The 12941-nt window shown below is 36.7% G+C and overlaps 1 protein-coding gene across 1 annotated transcript in view; it reads right to left on the bottom strand.

Moving 5' to 3' along the window:
* LOC117422850 (mucin-4-like) overlaps nt 1–12941 on the bottom strand; it is an 85431-nt gene that overhangs the window by 35991 nt on the left and 36499 nt on the right. Inside the window, exons 116-157 of the mRNA XM_058990492.1 lie at nt 12804–12875; nt 12484–12552; nt 12153–12224; nt 11977–12048; nt 11657–11725; nt 11146–11214; nt 10699–10767; nt 10542–10610; nt 10366–10437; nt 10046–10114; nt 9361–9432; nt 9185–9256; nt 8865–8933; nt 8351–8419; nt 7904–7972; nt 7748–7816; nt 7572–7643; nt 7252–7320; nt 6741–6809; nt 6295–6363; nt 6139–6207; nt 5963–6034; nt 5793–5864; nt 5620–5688; nt 5109–5177; nt 4663–4731; nt 4507–4575; nt 4331–4402; nt 4011–4079; nt 3680–3751; nt 3507–3575; nt 2996–3064; nt 2550–2618; nt 2394–2462; nt 2218–2289; nt 1898–1966; nt 1387–1455; nt 940–1008; nt 784–852; nt 608–679; nt 438–509; nt 265–333 (exon numbers count right to left, since the gene is read on the bottom strand). Of these exons, the coding sequence (XP_058846475.1) occupies nt 265–333; nt 438–509; nt 608–679; nt 784–852; nt 940–1008; nt 1387–1455; nt 1898–1966; nt 2218–2289; nt 2394–2462; nt 2550–2618; nt 2996–3064; nt 3507–3575; nt 3680–3751; nt 4011–4079; nt 4331–4402; nt 4507–4575; nt 4663–4731; nt 5109–5177; nt 5620–5688; nt 5793–5864; nt 5963–6034; nt 6139–6207; nt 6295–6363; nt 6741–6809; nt 7252–7320; nt 7572–7643; nt 7748–7816; nt 7904–7972; nt 8351–8419; nt 8865–8933; nt 9185–9256; nt 9361–9432; nt 10046–10114; nt 10366–10437; nt 10542–10610; nt 10699–10767; nt 11146–11214; nt 11657–11725; nt 11977–12048; nt 12153–12224; nt 12484–12552; nt 12804–12875 (2940 nt within the window). The remainder of the gene's footprint in view (nt 1–264; nt 334–437; nt 510–607; nt 680–783; nt 853–939; nt 1009–1386; nt 1456–1897; nt 1967–2217; nt 2290–2393; nt 2463–2549; nt 2619–2995; nt 3065–3506; nt 3576–3679; nt 3752–4010; nt 4080–4330; nt 4403–4506; nt 4576–4662; nt 4732–5108; nt 5178–5619; nt 5689–5792; nt 5865–5962; nt 6035–6138; nt 6208–6294; nt 6364–6740; nt 6810–7251; nt 7321–7571; nt 7644–7747; nt 7817–7903; nt 7973–8350; nt 8420–8864; nt 8934–9184; nt 9257–9360; nt 9433–10045; nt 10115–10365; nt 10438–10541; nt 10611–10698; nt 10768–11145; nt 11215–11656; nt 11726–11976; nt 12049–12152; nt 12225–12483; nt 12553–12803; nt 12876–12941) is intronic.

Raw genomic sequence — 12941 nt, 5'->3', positions numbered from 1 at the left:
CTGCAATAAAACAAAAAAAGCCAAATATGAATTCAAAGTTAGATCTACACAAATCCCTAGAGAGTTTGGTCTATGTTTCAATTATTTTCCACATGAGTAGAGTATTACCTGTTGTGGATGCTGCTGTTGTTGGTGCAGTGGTGTGTGCTGTTGTACCTTCTGGAGTGGTTGTCTCAGCTGCAATAAAACAGAAAGGCCAATATGAATTCAAATTTAGATTTAATTTGATGCCATTTTCAATATTTCACTTCTTTCTGTCATTACCTGTTGTGGATACCGCTGTTGATTCTGTGACAACTGGTAGTGCTGTTCCTTCTGTACTGGTTGCCTCAGCTGCAACAAAAAACGACAAAATATTAGTTCAAAATCTAATTTACAAACAACAAAAGAGAGGGGTGTCTAGGGCTGTATTATTTTCCTCATTTCTAGTACTTTACCTGTTGTGGATGGTGTTGTTGGTGGTTCTGAGGTGTTGGCTGTTGTTTTTCCTTCAGTAGTGGATGGTTCAGCTGTAAAAAAAAATGCTAAATATGAATTCAAAGTTAGATTTGGAAATATCTAGAGAGAGATTGGTCAATATTTCAGTTATTTTTTACATGAGTATTACCTGTTGTGGATGCTACTGTTGTTGATTCTATGACGATGTCTTGTGTTGTTCTTTCTGTTGTGGTTGCCTCAGCTGCAACAAAAAATGACAAAATATTAGTTCAAAATCTAATTTACAAACAACTAAGGAGAGGCGTGTCTAGGGCTGTATTATTTTCCTCATTTCTAGTACTTTACCTGTTGTGGATGCTGTTGTTGGTGGTTCTGTATTGTCTGTTGTTGTTCCTGCTGTGGTTGTTGCCTCAGCTGCAATAAATCAATCAAATATTTTATATAAACTGGAATTTCAAAGCATTCAGCAAATGTGTTATTTGTTTTAATTATTTTTCTTACCTGTTGTGAGTGCTTCTGTTGATGGCTCTGTGGTGTGAGGTGTGGTATCTTTTAGAGTTGTTGTCTCTGCTACAATACAACAAAAAGAGAAATATGAATTCCACTGTTTCTTTATTAATGATATTTTTTTTCTTTCTTTCTATTCTTTATATCATGTTGCTGGTGCTGCAGTGTGTGGTTCTCTTGTTGTTTCTGTGGCTGTTGCCTCAGCTTCCATAATATTCATTCAAAAATCTACTCCGAGGTTTATCTTTGTTTGATTTCTTTCTGTGTATCACGTCTGGTAATTTACCTGTTGTGGATGCTGCTGTTAATTGTTCTGTGGTGTGTGCTGTTGTGGCTTCTTTAGTGGTTGTTTCAACTGTAATACAATAAAATAAACAGTATGAATTGAGATGTTCATTTAATATTTGACATTTTAATTGTTTCACTTCTTTCTGTCATTACCTGTTGTGGATACTGCTGTTGATTCTGTGACAACTGGTAGTGCTGTTCCTTCTGTAGTTGTTGCCTCAACTACAATAACACACAAGCAAAATATTAATTAAAAATCTGACTTCCTAACATCTTCCAAGAGGTTTTCCTACCTTTTTTTAACTTTTCTTCCTCATGTCCAGTACTTTACCTGTTGTGGATGTTGCTGTTGCTGGTGCAGTGGTGTGTGCTGTTGTACCTTCTGGAATGGTTGTCTCAGCTGCAATAAAACAAAAAAAGCCAAATATGAATTCAAAGTTAGATATACACAAATCCCTAGAGAGTTTGGTCTATGTTTACATTATTTTCCACATGAGTAGAGTATTACCTGTTGTGGATGCTGCTGTTGTTGGTGCAGTGGTGTGTGCTGTTGTACCTTCTGGAGTGGTTGTCTCAGCTGCAATAAAACAGAAAGGCCAATATGAATTCAAATTTAGATTTAATTTGATGCCATTTTCAGTGTTTCACATCTTTCTGTCATTACCTTTTGTGGATACCCCTGTTGATTCTGTGACAACTGTTAGTGCCGTTCCTTCTGTAGTGGTTGCTTCAGCTGCAACAAAAAACGACAAAATATTAGTTCAAAATCTAATTTACAAACAACAAAAGGGAGGCGTTTCTAGGGCTACTTTACCTGTTGTGGATGCTGCTGTTGATGGCTCTGTGGTGTGTGCTGTTGTTTTTCCTTCAGTAGTGGATGGCCCAGCTGCAACAAAAAAGGTGAAATATTTATTCAAAATTAGATTTGGAAAAATCTAGAGAGAGATTGGTCAATATTTCAGTTATTTTTTACATGAGTATTACCTGTTGTGGATGCTACTGTTGTTGATTCTATGACGATGTCTTGTGTTGTTCTTTCTGTTGTGGTTGCCTCAGCTGCAACAAAAAATGACAAAATATTAGTTCAAAATCTAATTTACAAACAACTAAGGAGAGGCGTGTCTAGGGCTGTATTATTTTCCTCATTTCTAGTACTTTACCTGTTGTGGATGCTGTTGTTGGTGGTTCTGTATTGTCTGTTGTTGTTCCTGCTGTGGTTGTTGCCTCAGCTGCAATAAATCAATCAAATATTTCATATAAACTGGAATTTCAAAGCATTCAGCAAATGTGTTATTTGTTTTAATTATTTTCCTTACCTGTTGTGAGTGCTTCTGTTGATGGCTCTGTGGTGTGAGGTGTGGTATCTTTTAGAGTTGTTGTCTCTGCTACAATACAACAAAAAGAGAAATATGAATTCCACTGTTTCTTTATTAATGATATTTTTTTCTTTCTTTCTATTCTTTATATCATGTTGCTGGTGCTGCAGTGTGTGGTTCTCTTGTTGTTTCTGTGGCTGTTGCCTCAGCTTCCATAATATTCATTCAAAAATCTACTCCGAGGTTTGTCTTTGTTTGATTTCTTTCTGTGTATCACGTCTGGTAATTTACCTGTTGTGGATGCTGCTGTTAATTGTTCTGTGGTGTGTGCTGTTGTGGCTTCTTTAGTGGTTGTTTCAACTGTAATACAATAAAATAAACAATATGAATTGAGATGTTCATTTAATATTTGACATTTTAATTGTTTCACTTCTTTCTGTCATTACCTGTTGTGGATACTGCTGTTGATTCTGTGACAACTGGTAGTGCTGTTCCTTCTGTAGTTGTTGCCTCAGCTACAATAACACACAAGCAAAATATGAATTAAAAATCTGATTTCCTAACATCTTCCAAGAGGTTTTCCTACCTTTTTTTAACTTTTCTTCCTCATGTCCAGTACTTTACCTGTTGTGGATGCTGCTGTTGCTGGTGCAGTGGTGTGTGCTGTTGTACCTTCTGGAATGGTTGTCTCAGCTGCAATAAAACAAAAAAAGCCAAATATGAATTCAAAGTTAGATCTACACAAATCCCTAGAGAGTTTGGTCTATGTTTCAATTATTTTCCACATGAGTAAAGTATTACCTGTTGTGGATGCTGCTGTTGTTGGTGCAGTGGTGTGTGCTGTTGTACCTTCTGGAGTGGTTGTCTCAGCTGCAATAAAACAGAAAGGCCAATATGAATTCAAATTTAGATTTAATTTGATGCCATTTTCAATATTTCACTTCTTTCTGTCATTACCTGTTGTGGATACCGCTGTTGATTCTGTGACAACTGGTAGTGCTGTTCCTTCTGTACTGGTTGCCTCAGCTGCAACAAAAAACGACAAAATATTAGTTCAAAATCTAATTTACAAACAACAAAAGAGAGGGGTGTCTAGGGCTGTATTATTTTCCTCATTTCTAGTACTTTACCTGTTGTGGATGGTGTTGTTGGTGGTTCTGAGGTGTTGGCTGTTGTTTTTCCTTCAGTAGTGGATGGTTCAGCTGTAAAAAAAAATGCTAAATATGAATTCAAAGTTAGATCTACACAAATCTCTAGAGAGTTTGGTCTATGTTTACATTATTTTCCACATGAGTAGAGTATTACCTGTTGTGGATGCTGCTGTTGTTGGTGCAGTGGTGTGTGCTGTTGTACCTTCTGGAGTGGTTGTCTCAGCTGCAATAAAACAGAAAGGCCAATATGAATTCAAATTTAGATTTAATTTGATGCCATTTTCAGTGTTTCACATCTTTCTGTCATTACCTTTTGTGGATACCCCTGTTGATTCTGTGACAACTGTTAGTGCCGTTCCTTCTGTAGTGGTTGCTTCAGCTGCAACAAAAAACGACAAAATATTAGTTCAAAATCTAATTTACAAACAACAAAAGGGAGGCGTTTCTAGGGCTACTTTACCTGTTGTGGATGCTGCTGTTGATGGCTCTGTGGTGTGTGCTGTTGTTTTTCCTTCAGTAGTGGATGGCCCAGCTGCAACAAAAAAGGTGAAATATTTATTTAAAATTAGATTTGGAAAAATCTAGAGAGAGATTGGTCAATATTTCAGTTATTTTTTACATGAGTATTACCTGTTGTGGATGCTACTGTTGTTGATTCCATGACGATGTCTTGTGTTGTTCTTTCTGTTGTGGTTGCCTCAGCTGCAACAAAAAATGACAAAATATTAGTTCAAAATCTAATTTACAAACAACTAAGGAGAGGCGTGTCTAGGGCTGTATTATTTTCCTCATTTCTAGTACTTTACCTGTTGTGGATGCTGTTGTTGGTGGTTCTGTATTGTCTGTTGTTGTTCCTGCTGTGGTTGTTGCCTCAGCTGCAATAAATCAATCAAATATTTCATATAAACTGGAATTTCAAAGCATTCAGCAAATGTGTTATTTGTTTTAATTATTTTTCTTACCTGTTGTGAGTGCTTCTGTTGATGGCTCTGTGGTGTGAGGTGTGGTATCTTTTAGAGTTGTTGTCTCTGCTACAATACAACAAAAAGAGAAATATGAATTCCACTGTTTCTTTATTAATGATATTTTTTTCTTTCTTTCTATTCTTTATATCATGTTGCTGGTGCTGCAGTGTGTGGTTCTCTTGTTGTTTCTGTGGCTGTTGCCTCAGCTTCCATAATATTCATTCAAAAATCTACTCCGAGGTTTGTCTTTGTTTGATTTCTTTCTGTGTATCACGTCTGGTAATTTACCTGTTGTGGATGCTGCTGTTAATTGTTCTGTGGTGTGTGCTGTTGTGGCTTCTTTAGTGGTTGTTTCAACTGTAATACAATAAAATAAACAATATGAATTGAGATGTTCATTTAATATTTGACATTTTAATTGTTTCACTTCTTTCTGTCATTACCTGTTGTGGATACTGCTGTTGATTCTGTGACAACTGGTAGTGCTGTTCCTTCTGTAGTTGTTGCCTCAGCTACAATAACACACAAGCAAAATATGAATTAAAAATCTGATTTCCTAACATCTTCCAAGAGGTTTTCCTACCTTTTTTTAACTTTTCTTCCTCATGTCCAGTACTTTACCTGTTGTGGATGCTGCTGTTGCTGGTGCAGTGGTGTGTGCTGTTGTACCTTCTGGAATGGTTGTCTCAGCTGCAATAAAACAAAAAAAGCCAAATATGAATTCAAAGTTAGATCTACACAAATCCCTAGAGAGTTTGGTCTATGTTTCAATTATTTTCCACATGAGTAGAGTATTACCTGTTGTGGATGCTGCTGTTGTTGGTGCAGTGGTGTGTGCTGTTGTACCTTCTGGAGTGGTTGTCTCAGCTGCAATAAAACAGAAAGGCCAATATGAATTCAAATTTAGATTTAATTTGATGCCATTTTCAATATTTCACTTCTTTCTGTCATTACCTGTTGTGGATACCGCTGTTGATTCTGTGACAACTGGTAGTGCTGTTCCTTCTGTACTGGTTGCCTCAGCTGCAACAAAAAACGACAAAATATTAGTTCAAAATCTAATTTACAAACAACAAAAGAGAGGGGTGTCTAGGGCTGTATTATTTTCCTCATTTCTAGTACTTTACCTGTTGTGGATGGTGTTGTTGGTGGTTCTGAGGTGTTGGCTGTTGTTTTTCCTTCAGTAGTGGATGGTTCAGCTGTAAAAAAAAATGCTAAATATGAATTCAAAGTTAGATTTGGAAAAATCTAGAGAGAGATTGGTCAATATTTCAGTTATTTTTTACATGAGTATTACCTGTTGTGGATGCTACTGTTGTTGATTCTATGACGATGTCTTGTGTTGTTCTTTCTGTTGTGGTTGCCTCAGCTGCAACAAAAAATGACAAAATATTAGTTCAAAATCTAATTTACAAACAACTAAGGAGAGGCGTGTCTAGGGCTGTATTATTTTCCTCATTTCTAGTACTTTACCTGTTGTGGATGCTGTTGTTGGTGGTTCTGTATTGTCTGTTGTTGTTCCTGCTGTGGTTGTTGCCTCAGCTGCAATAAATCAATCAAATATTTCATATAAACTGGAATTTCAAAGCATTCAGCAAATGTGTTATTTGTTTTAATTATTTTTCTTACCTGTTGTGAGTGCTTCTGTTGATGGCTCTGTGGTGTGAGGTGTGGTATCTTTTAGAGTTGTTGTCTCTGCTACAATACAACAAAAAGAGAAATATGAATTCCACTGTTTCTTTATTAATGATATTTTTTTCTTTCTTTCTATTCTTTATATCATGTTGCTGGTGCTGCAGTGTGTGGTTCTCTTGTTGTTTCTGTGGCTGTTGCCTCAGCTTCCATAATATTCATTCAAAAATCTACTCCGAGGTTTGTCTTTGTTTGATTTCTTTCTGTGTATCACGTCTGGTAATTTACCTGTTGTGGATGCTGCTGTTAATTGTTCTGTGGTGTGTGCTGTTGTGGCTTCTTTAGTGGTTGTTTCAACTGTAATACAATAAAATAAACAATATGAATTGAGATGTTCATTTAATATTTGTCATTTTAATTGTTTCACTTCTTTCTGTCATTACCTGTTGTGGATACTGCTGTTGATTCTGTGACAACTGGTAGTGCTGTTCCTTCTGTAGTTGTTGCCTCAGCTACAATAACACACAAGCAAAATATTAATTAAAAATCTGACTTCCTAACATCTTCCAAGAGGTTTTCCTACCTTTTTTTAACGTTTCTTCCTCATGTCCAGTACTTTACCTGTTGTGGATGCTGCTGTTGCTGGTGCAGTGGTGTGTGCTGTTGTACCTTCTGGAATGGTTGTCTCAGCTGCAATAAAACAAAAAAAGCCAAATATGAATTCAAAGTTAGATCTACACAAATCCCTAGAGAGTTTGGTCTATGTTTACATTATTTTCCACATGAGTAGAGTATTACCTGTTGTGGATGCTGCTGTTGTTGGTGCAGTGGTGTGTGCTGTTGTACCTTCTGGAGTGGTTGTCTCAGCTGCAATAAAACAGAAAGGCCAATATGAATTCAAATTTAGATTTAATTTGATGCCATTTTCAGTGTTTCACATCTTTCTGTCATTACCTTTTGTGGATACCCCTGTTGATTCTGTGACAACTGTTAGTGCCGTTCCTTCTGTAGTGGTTGCTTCAGCTGCAACAAAAAACGACAAAATATTAGTTCAAAATCTAATTTACAAACAACAAAAGGGAGGCGTTTCTAGGGCTACTTTACCTGTTGTGGATGCTGCTGTTGATGGCTCTGTGGTGTGTGCTGTTGTTTTTCCTTCAGTAGTGGATGGCCCAGCTGCAACAAAAAAGGTGAAATATTTATTCAAAATTAGATTTGGAAAAATCTAGAGAGAGATTGGTCAATATTTCAGTTATTTTTTACATGAGTATTACCTGTTGTGGATGCTACTGTTGTTGATTCTATGACGATGTCTTGTGTTGTTCTTTCTGTTGTGGTTGCCTCAGCTGCAACAAAAAATGACAAAATATTAGTTCAAAATCTAATTTACAAACAACTAAGGAGAGGCGTGTCTAGGGCTGTATTATTTTCCTCATTTCTAGTACTTTACCTGTTGTGGATGCTGTTGTTGGTGGTTCTGTATTGTCTGTTGTTGTTCCTGCTGTGGTTGTTGCCTCAGCTGCAATAAATCAATCAAATATTTTATATAAACTGGAATTTCAAAGCATTCAGCAAATGTGTTATTTGTTTTAATTATTTTCCTTACCTGTTGTGAGTGCTTCTGTTGATGGCTCTGTGGTGTGAGGTGTGGTATCTTTTAGAGTTGTTGTCTCTGCTACAATACAACAAAAAGAGAAATATGAATTCCACTGTTTCTTTATTAATGATATTTTTTTTCTTTCTTTCTATTCTTTATATCATGTTGCTGGTGCTGCAGTGTGTGGTTCTCTTGTTGTTTCTGTGGCTGTTGCCTCAGCTTCCATAATATTCATTCAAAAATCTACTCCGAGGTTTATCTTTGTTTGATTTCTTTCTGTGTATCACGTCTGGTAATTTACCTGTTGTGGATGCTGCTGTTAATTGTTCTGTGGTGTGTGCTGTTGTGGCTTCTTTAGTGGTTGTTTCAACTGTAATACAATAAAATAAACAGTATGAATTGAGATGTTCATTTAATATTTGACATTTTAATTGTTTCACTTCTTTCTGTCATTACCTGTTGTGGATACTGCTGTTGATTCTGTGACAACTGGTAGTGCTGTTCCTTCTGTAGTTGTTGCCTCAACTACAATAACACACAAGCAAAATATTAATTAAAAATCTGACTTCCTAACATCTTCCAAGAGGTTTTCCTACCTTTTTTTTTTAACTTTTCTTCCTCATGTCCAGTACTTTACCTGTTGTGGATGCTGCTGTTGCTGGTGCAGTGGTGTGTGCTGTTGTACCTTCTGGAATGGTTGTCTCAGCTGCAATAAAACAAAAAAAGCCAAATATGAATTCAAAGTTAGATCTACACAAATCCCTAGAGAGTTTGGTCTATGTTTCAATTATTTTCCACATGAGTAGAGTATTACCTGTTGTGGATGCTGCTGTTGTTGGTGCAGTGGTGTGTGCTGTTGTACCTTCTGGAGTGGTTGTCTCAGCTGCAATAAAACAGAAAGGCCAATATGAATTCAAATTTAGATTTAATTTGATGCCATTTTCAGTGTTTCACATCTTTCTGTCATTACCTTTTGTGGATACCCCTGTTGATTCTGTGACAACTGTTAGTGCCGTTCCTTCTGTAGTGGTTGCTTCAGCTGCAACAAAAAACGACAAAATATTAGTTCAAAATCTAATTTACAAACAACAAAAGGGAGGCGTTTCTAGGGCTACTTTACCTGTTGTGGATGCTGCTGTTGATGGCTCTGTGGTGTGTGCTGTTGTTTTTCCTTCAGTAGTGGATGGCCCAGCTGCAACAAAAAAGGTCAAATATTTATTCAAAATTAGATTTAGAAAAATCTAGAGAGAGATTGGTCAATATTTCAGTTATTTTTTACATGAGTATTACCTGTTGTGGATGCTACTGTTGTTGATTCTATGACGATGTCTTGTGTTGTTCTTTCTGTTGTGGTTGCCTCAGCTGCAACAAAAAATGAGAAAATATTAGTTCAAAATCTAATTTACAAACAACTAAGGAGAGGCGTGTCTAGGGCTATATTATTTTCCTCATTTCTAGTACTTTACCTGTTGTGGATGCTGTTGTTGGTGGTTCTGAGGTGTTGGCTGTTGTTTTTCCTTCAGTAGTGGATGGTTCAGCTGTAATAAAAAATGCCAAATATGAATTCAAAGTTAGATCTACACAAATCTCTAGATAGTTTGGTCTATGTTTACATTATTTTCCAAAAGAGTAGAGTATTACCTGTTGTGGATGCTGCTGTTGTTGGTGCAGTGGTGTGTGCTGTTGTACCTTCTGGAGTGGTTGTCTCAGCTGCAATAAAACAAAAAATGCCAAATATGAATTCAAAGTAAGATCTACACAAATCTCTTGAGAGTTTGGTCTATGTTTACATTATTTTCCACATGAGTAGAGTATTACCTGTTGTGGATGCTGCTGTTGTTGGTGCAGTGGTGTGTGCTGTTGTACCTTCTGGAGTGGTTGTCTCAGCTGCAATAAAACAAAAAATGCCAAATATGAATTCAAAGTTAGATCTACACAAATCTCTAGAGAGTTTGGTCTATGTTTACATTATTTTCCACATGAGTAGAGTATTACCTGTTGTGGATGCTGCTGTTGTTGGTGCAGTGGTGTGTGCTGTTGTACCTTCTGGAGTGGTTGTCTCAGCTGCAATAAAACAGAAAGGCCAATATGAATTCAAATTTAGATTTAATTTGATGCCATTTTCAGTGTTTCACATCTTTCTGTCATTACCTTTTGTGGATACCCCTGTTGATTCTGTGACAACTGTTAGTGCCGTTCCTTCTGTAGTGGTTGCTTCAGCTGCAACAAAAAACGACAAAATATTAGTTCAAAATCTAATTTACAAACAACAAAAGGGAGGCGTTTCTAGGGCTACTTTACCTGTTGTGGATGCTGCTGTTGATGGCTCTGTGGTGTGTGCTGTTGTTTTTCCTTCAGTAGTGGATGGCCCAGCTGCAACAAAAAAGGTGAAATATTTATTCAAAATTAGATTTGGAAAAATCTAGAGAGAGATTGGTCAATATTTCAGTTATTTTTTACATGAGTATTACCTGTTGTGGATGCTACTGTTGTTGATTCTATGACGATGTCTTGTGTTGTTCTTTCTGTTGTGGTTGCCTCAGCTGCAACAAAAAATGACAAAATATTAGTTCAAAATCTAATTTACAAACAACTAAGGAGAGGCGTGTCTAGGGCTGTATTATTTTCCTCATTTCTAGTACTTTACCTGTTGTGGATGCTGTTGTTGGTGGTTCTGTATTGTCTGTTGTTGTTCCTGCTGTGGTTGTTGCCTCAGCTGCAATAAATCAATCAAATATTTCATATAAACTGGAATTTCAAAGCATTCAGCAAATGTGTTATTTGTTTTAATTATTTTTTCTTACCTGTTGTGAGTGCTTCTGTTGATGGCTCTGTGGTGTGAGGTGTGGTATCTTTTAGAGTTGTTGTCTCTGCTACAATACAACAAAAAGAGAAATATGAATTCCACTGTTTCTTTATTAATGATATTTTTTTTCTTTCTTTCTATTCTTTATATCATGTTGCTGGTGCTGCAGTGTGTGGTTCTCTTGTTGTTTCTGTGGCTGTTGCCTCAGCTTCCATAATATTCATTCAAAAATCTACTCCGAGGTTTATCTTTGTTTGATTTCTTTCTGTGTATCACGTCTGGTAATTAACCTGTTGTGGATGCTGCTGTTAATTGTTCTGTGGTGTGTGCTGTTGTGGCTTCTTTAGTGGTTGTTTCAACTGTAATACAATAAAATAAACAGTATGAATTGAGATGTTCATTTAATATTTGACATTTTAATTGTTTCACTTCTTTCTGTCATTACCTGTTGTGGATACTGCTGTTGATTCTGTGACAACTGGTAGTGCTGTTCCTTCTGTAGTTGTTGCCTCAACTACAATAACACACAAGCAAAATATGAATTAAAAATCTGATTTCCTAACATCTTCCAAGAGGTTTTCCTACCTTTTTTTAACTTTTCTTCCTCATGTCCAGTACTTTACCTGTTGTGGATGCTGCTGTTGCTGGTGCAGTGGTGTGTGCTGTTGTACCTTCTGGAATGGTTGTCTCAGCTGCAATAAAACAAAAAAAGCCAAATATGAATTCAAAGTTAGATCTACACAAATCCCTAGAGAGTTTGGTCTATGTTTCAATTATTTTCCACATGAGTAGAGTATTACCTGTTGTGGATGCTGCTGTTGTTGATGCAGTGGTGTGTGCTGTTGTACCTTCTGGAGTGGTTGTCTCAGCTGCAATAAAACAGAAAGGCCAATATGAATTCAAATTTAGATTTAATTTGATGCCATTTTCAGTGTTTCACATCTTTCTGTCATTACCTTTTGTGGATACCCCTGTTGATTCTGTGACAACTGTTAGTGCCGTTCCTTCTGTAGTGGTTGCTTCAGCTGCAACAAAAAACGACAAAATATTAGTTCAAAATCTAATTTACAAACAACAAAAGGGAGGCGTTTCTAGGGCTACTTTACCTGTTGTGGATGCTGCTGTTGATGGCTCTGTGGTGTGTGCTGTTGTTTTTCCTTCAGTAGTGGATGGCCCAGCTGCAACAAAAAAGGTGAAATATTTATTCAAAATTAGATTTGGAAAAATCTAGAGAGAGATTGGTCAATATTTCAGTTATTTTTTACATGAGTATTACCTGTTGTGGATGCTACTGTTGTTGATTCTATGACGATGTCTTGTGTTGTTCTTTCTGTTGTGGTTGCCTCAGCTGCAACAAAAAACGACAAAATATTAGTTCAAAATCTAATTTACAAACAACAAAAGAGAGGGGTGTCTAGTTCTGTATTATTTTCCTCATTTCTAGTACTTTACCTGTTGTGGATGGTGTTGTTGGTGGTTCTGAGGTGTTGGCTGTTGTTTTTCCTTCAGTAGTGGATGGTTCAGCTGTAAAAAAAAATGCTAAATATGAATTCAAAGTTAGATCTACACAAATCTCTAGAGAGTTTGGTCTATGTTTACATTATTTTCCACATGAGTAGAGTATTACCTGTTGTGGATGCTGCTGTTGTTGGTGCAGTGGTGTGTGCTGTTGTACCTTCTGGAGTGGTTGTCTCAGCTGCAATAAAACAGAAAGGCCAATATGAATTCAAATTTAGATTTAATTTGATGCCATTTTCAGTGTTTCACATCTTTCTGTCATTACCTTTTGTGGATACCCCTGTTGATTCTGTGACAACTGTTAGTGCCGTTCCTTCTGTAGTGGTTGCTTCAGCTGCAACAAAAAACGACAAAATATTAGTTCAAAATCTAATTTACAAACAACAAAAGGGAGGCGTTTCTAGGGCTACTTTACCTGTTGTGGATGCTGCTGTTGATGGCTCTGTGGTGTGTGCTGTTGTTTTTCCTTCAGTAGTGGATGGCCCAGCTGCAACAAAAAAGGTGAAATATTTATTCAAAATTAGATTTGGAAAAATCTAGAGAGAGATTGGTCAATATTTCAGTTATTTTTTACATGAGTATTACCTGTTGTGGATGCTACTGTTGTTGATTCTATGACGATGTCTTGTGTTGTTCTTTCTGTTGTGGTTGCCTCAGCTGCAACAAAAAATGACAAAATATTAGTTCAAAATCTAATTTACAAACAACTAAGGAGAGGCGTGT

This window comes from Acipenser ruthenus, chromosome 17 (assembly GCF_902713425.1).
Source record: "Acipenser ruthenus chromosome 17, fAciRut3.2 maternal haplotype, whole genome shotgun sequence".
NCBI classification, from domain to species: Eukaryota; Metazoa; Chordata; class Actinopteri; order Acipenseriformes; family Acipenseridae; genus Acipenser; species Acipenser ruthenus.
The sequence above is the reverse complement of the archived record's forward strand: the minus strand, read 5'-3'. Positions and strand labels throughout refer to the sequence as shown.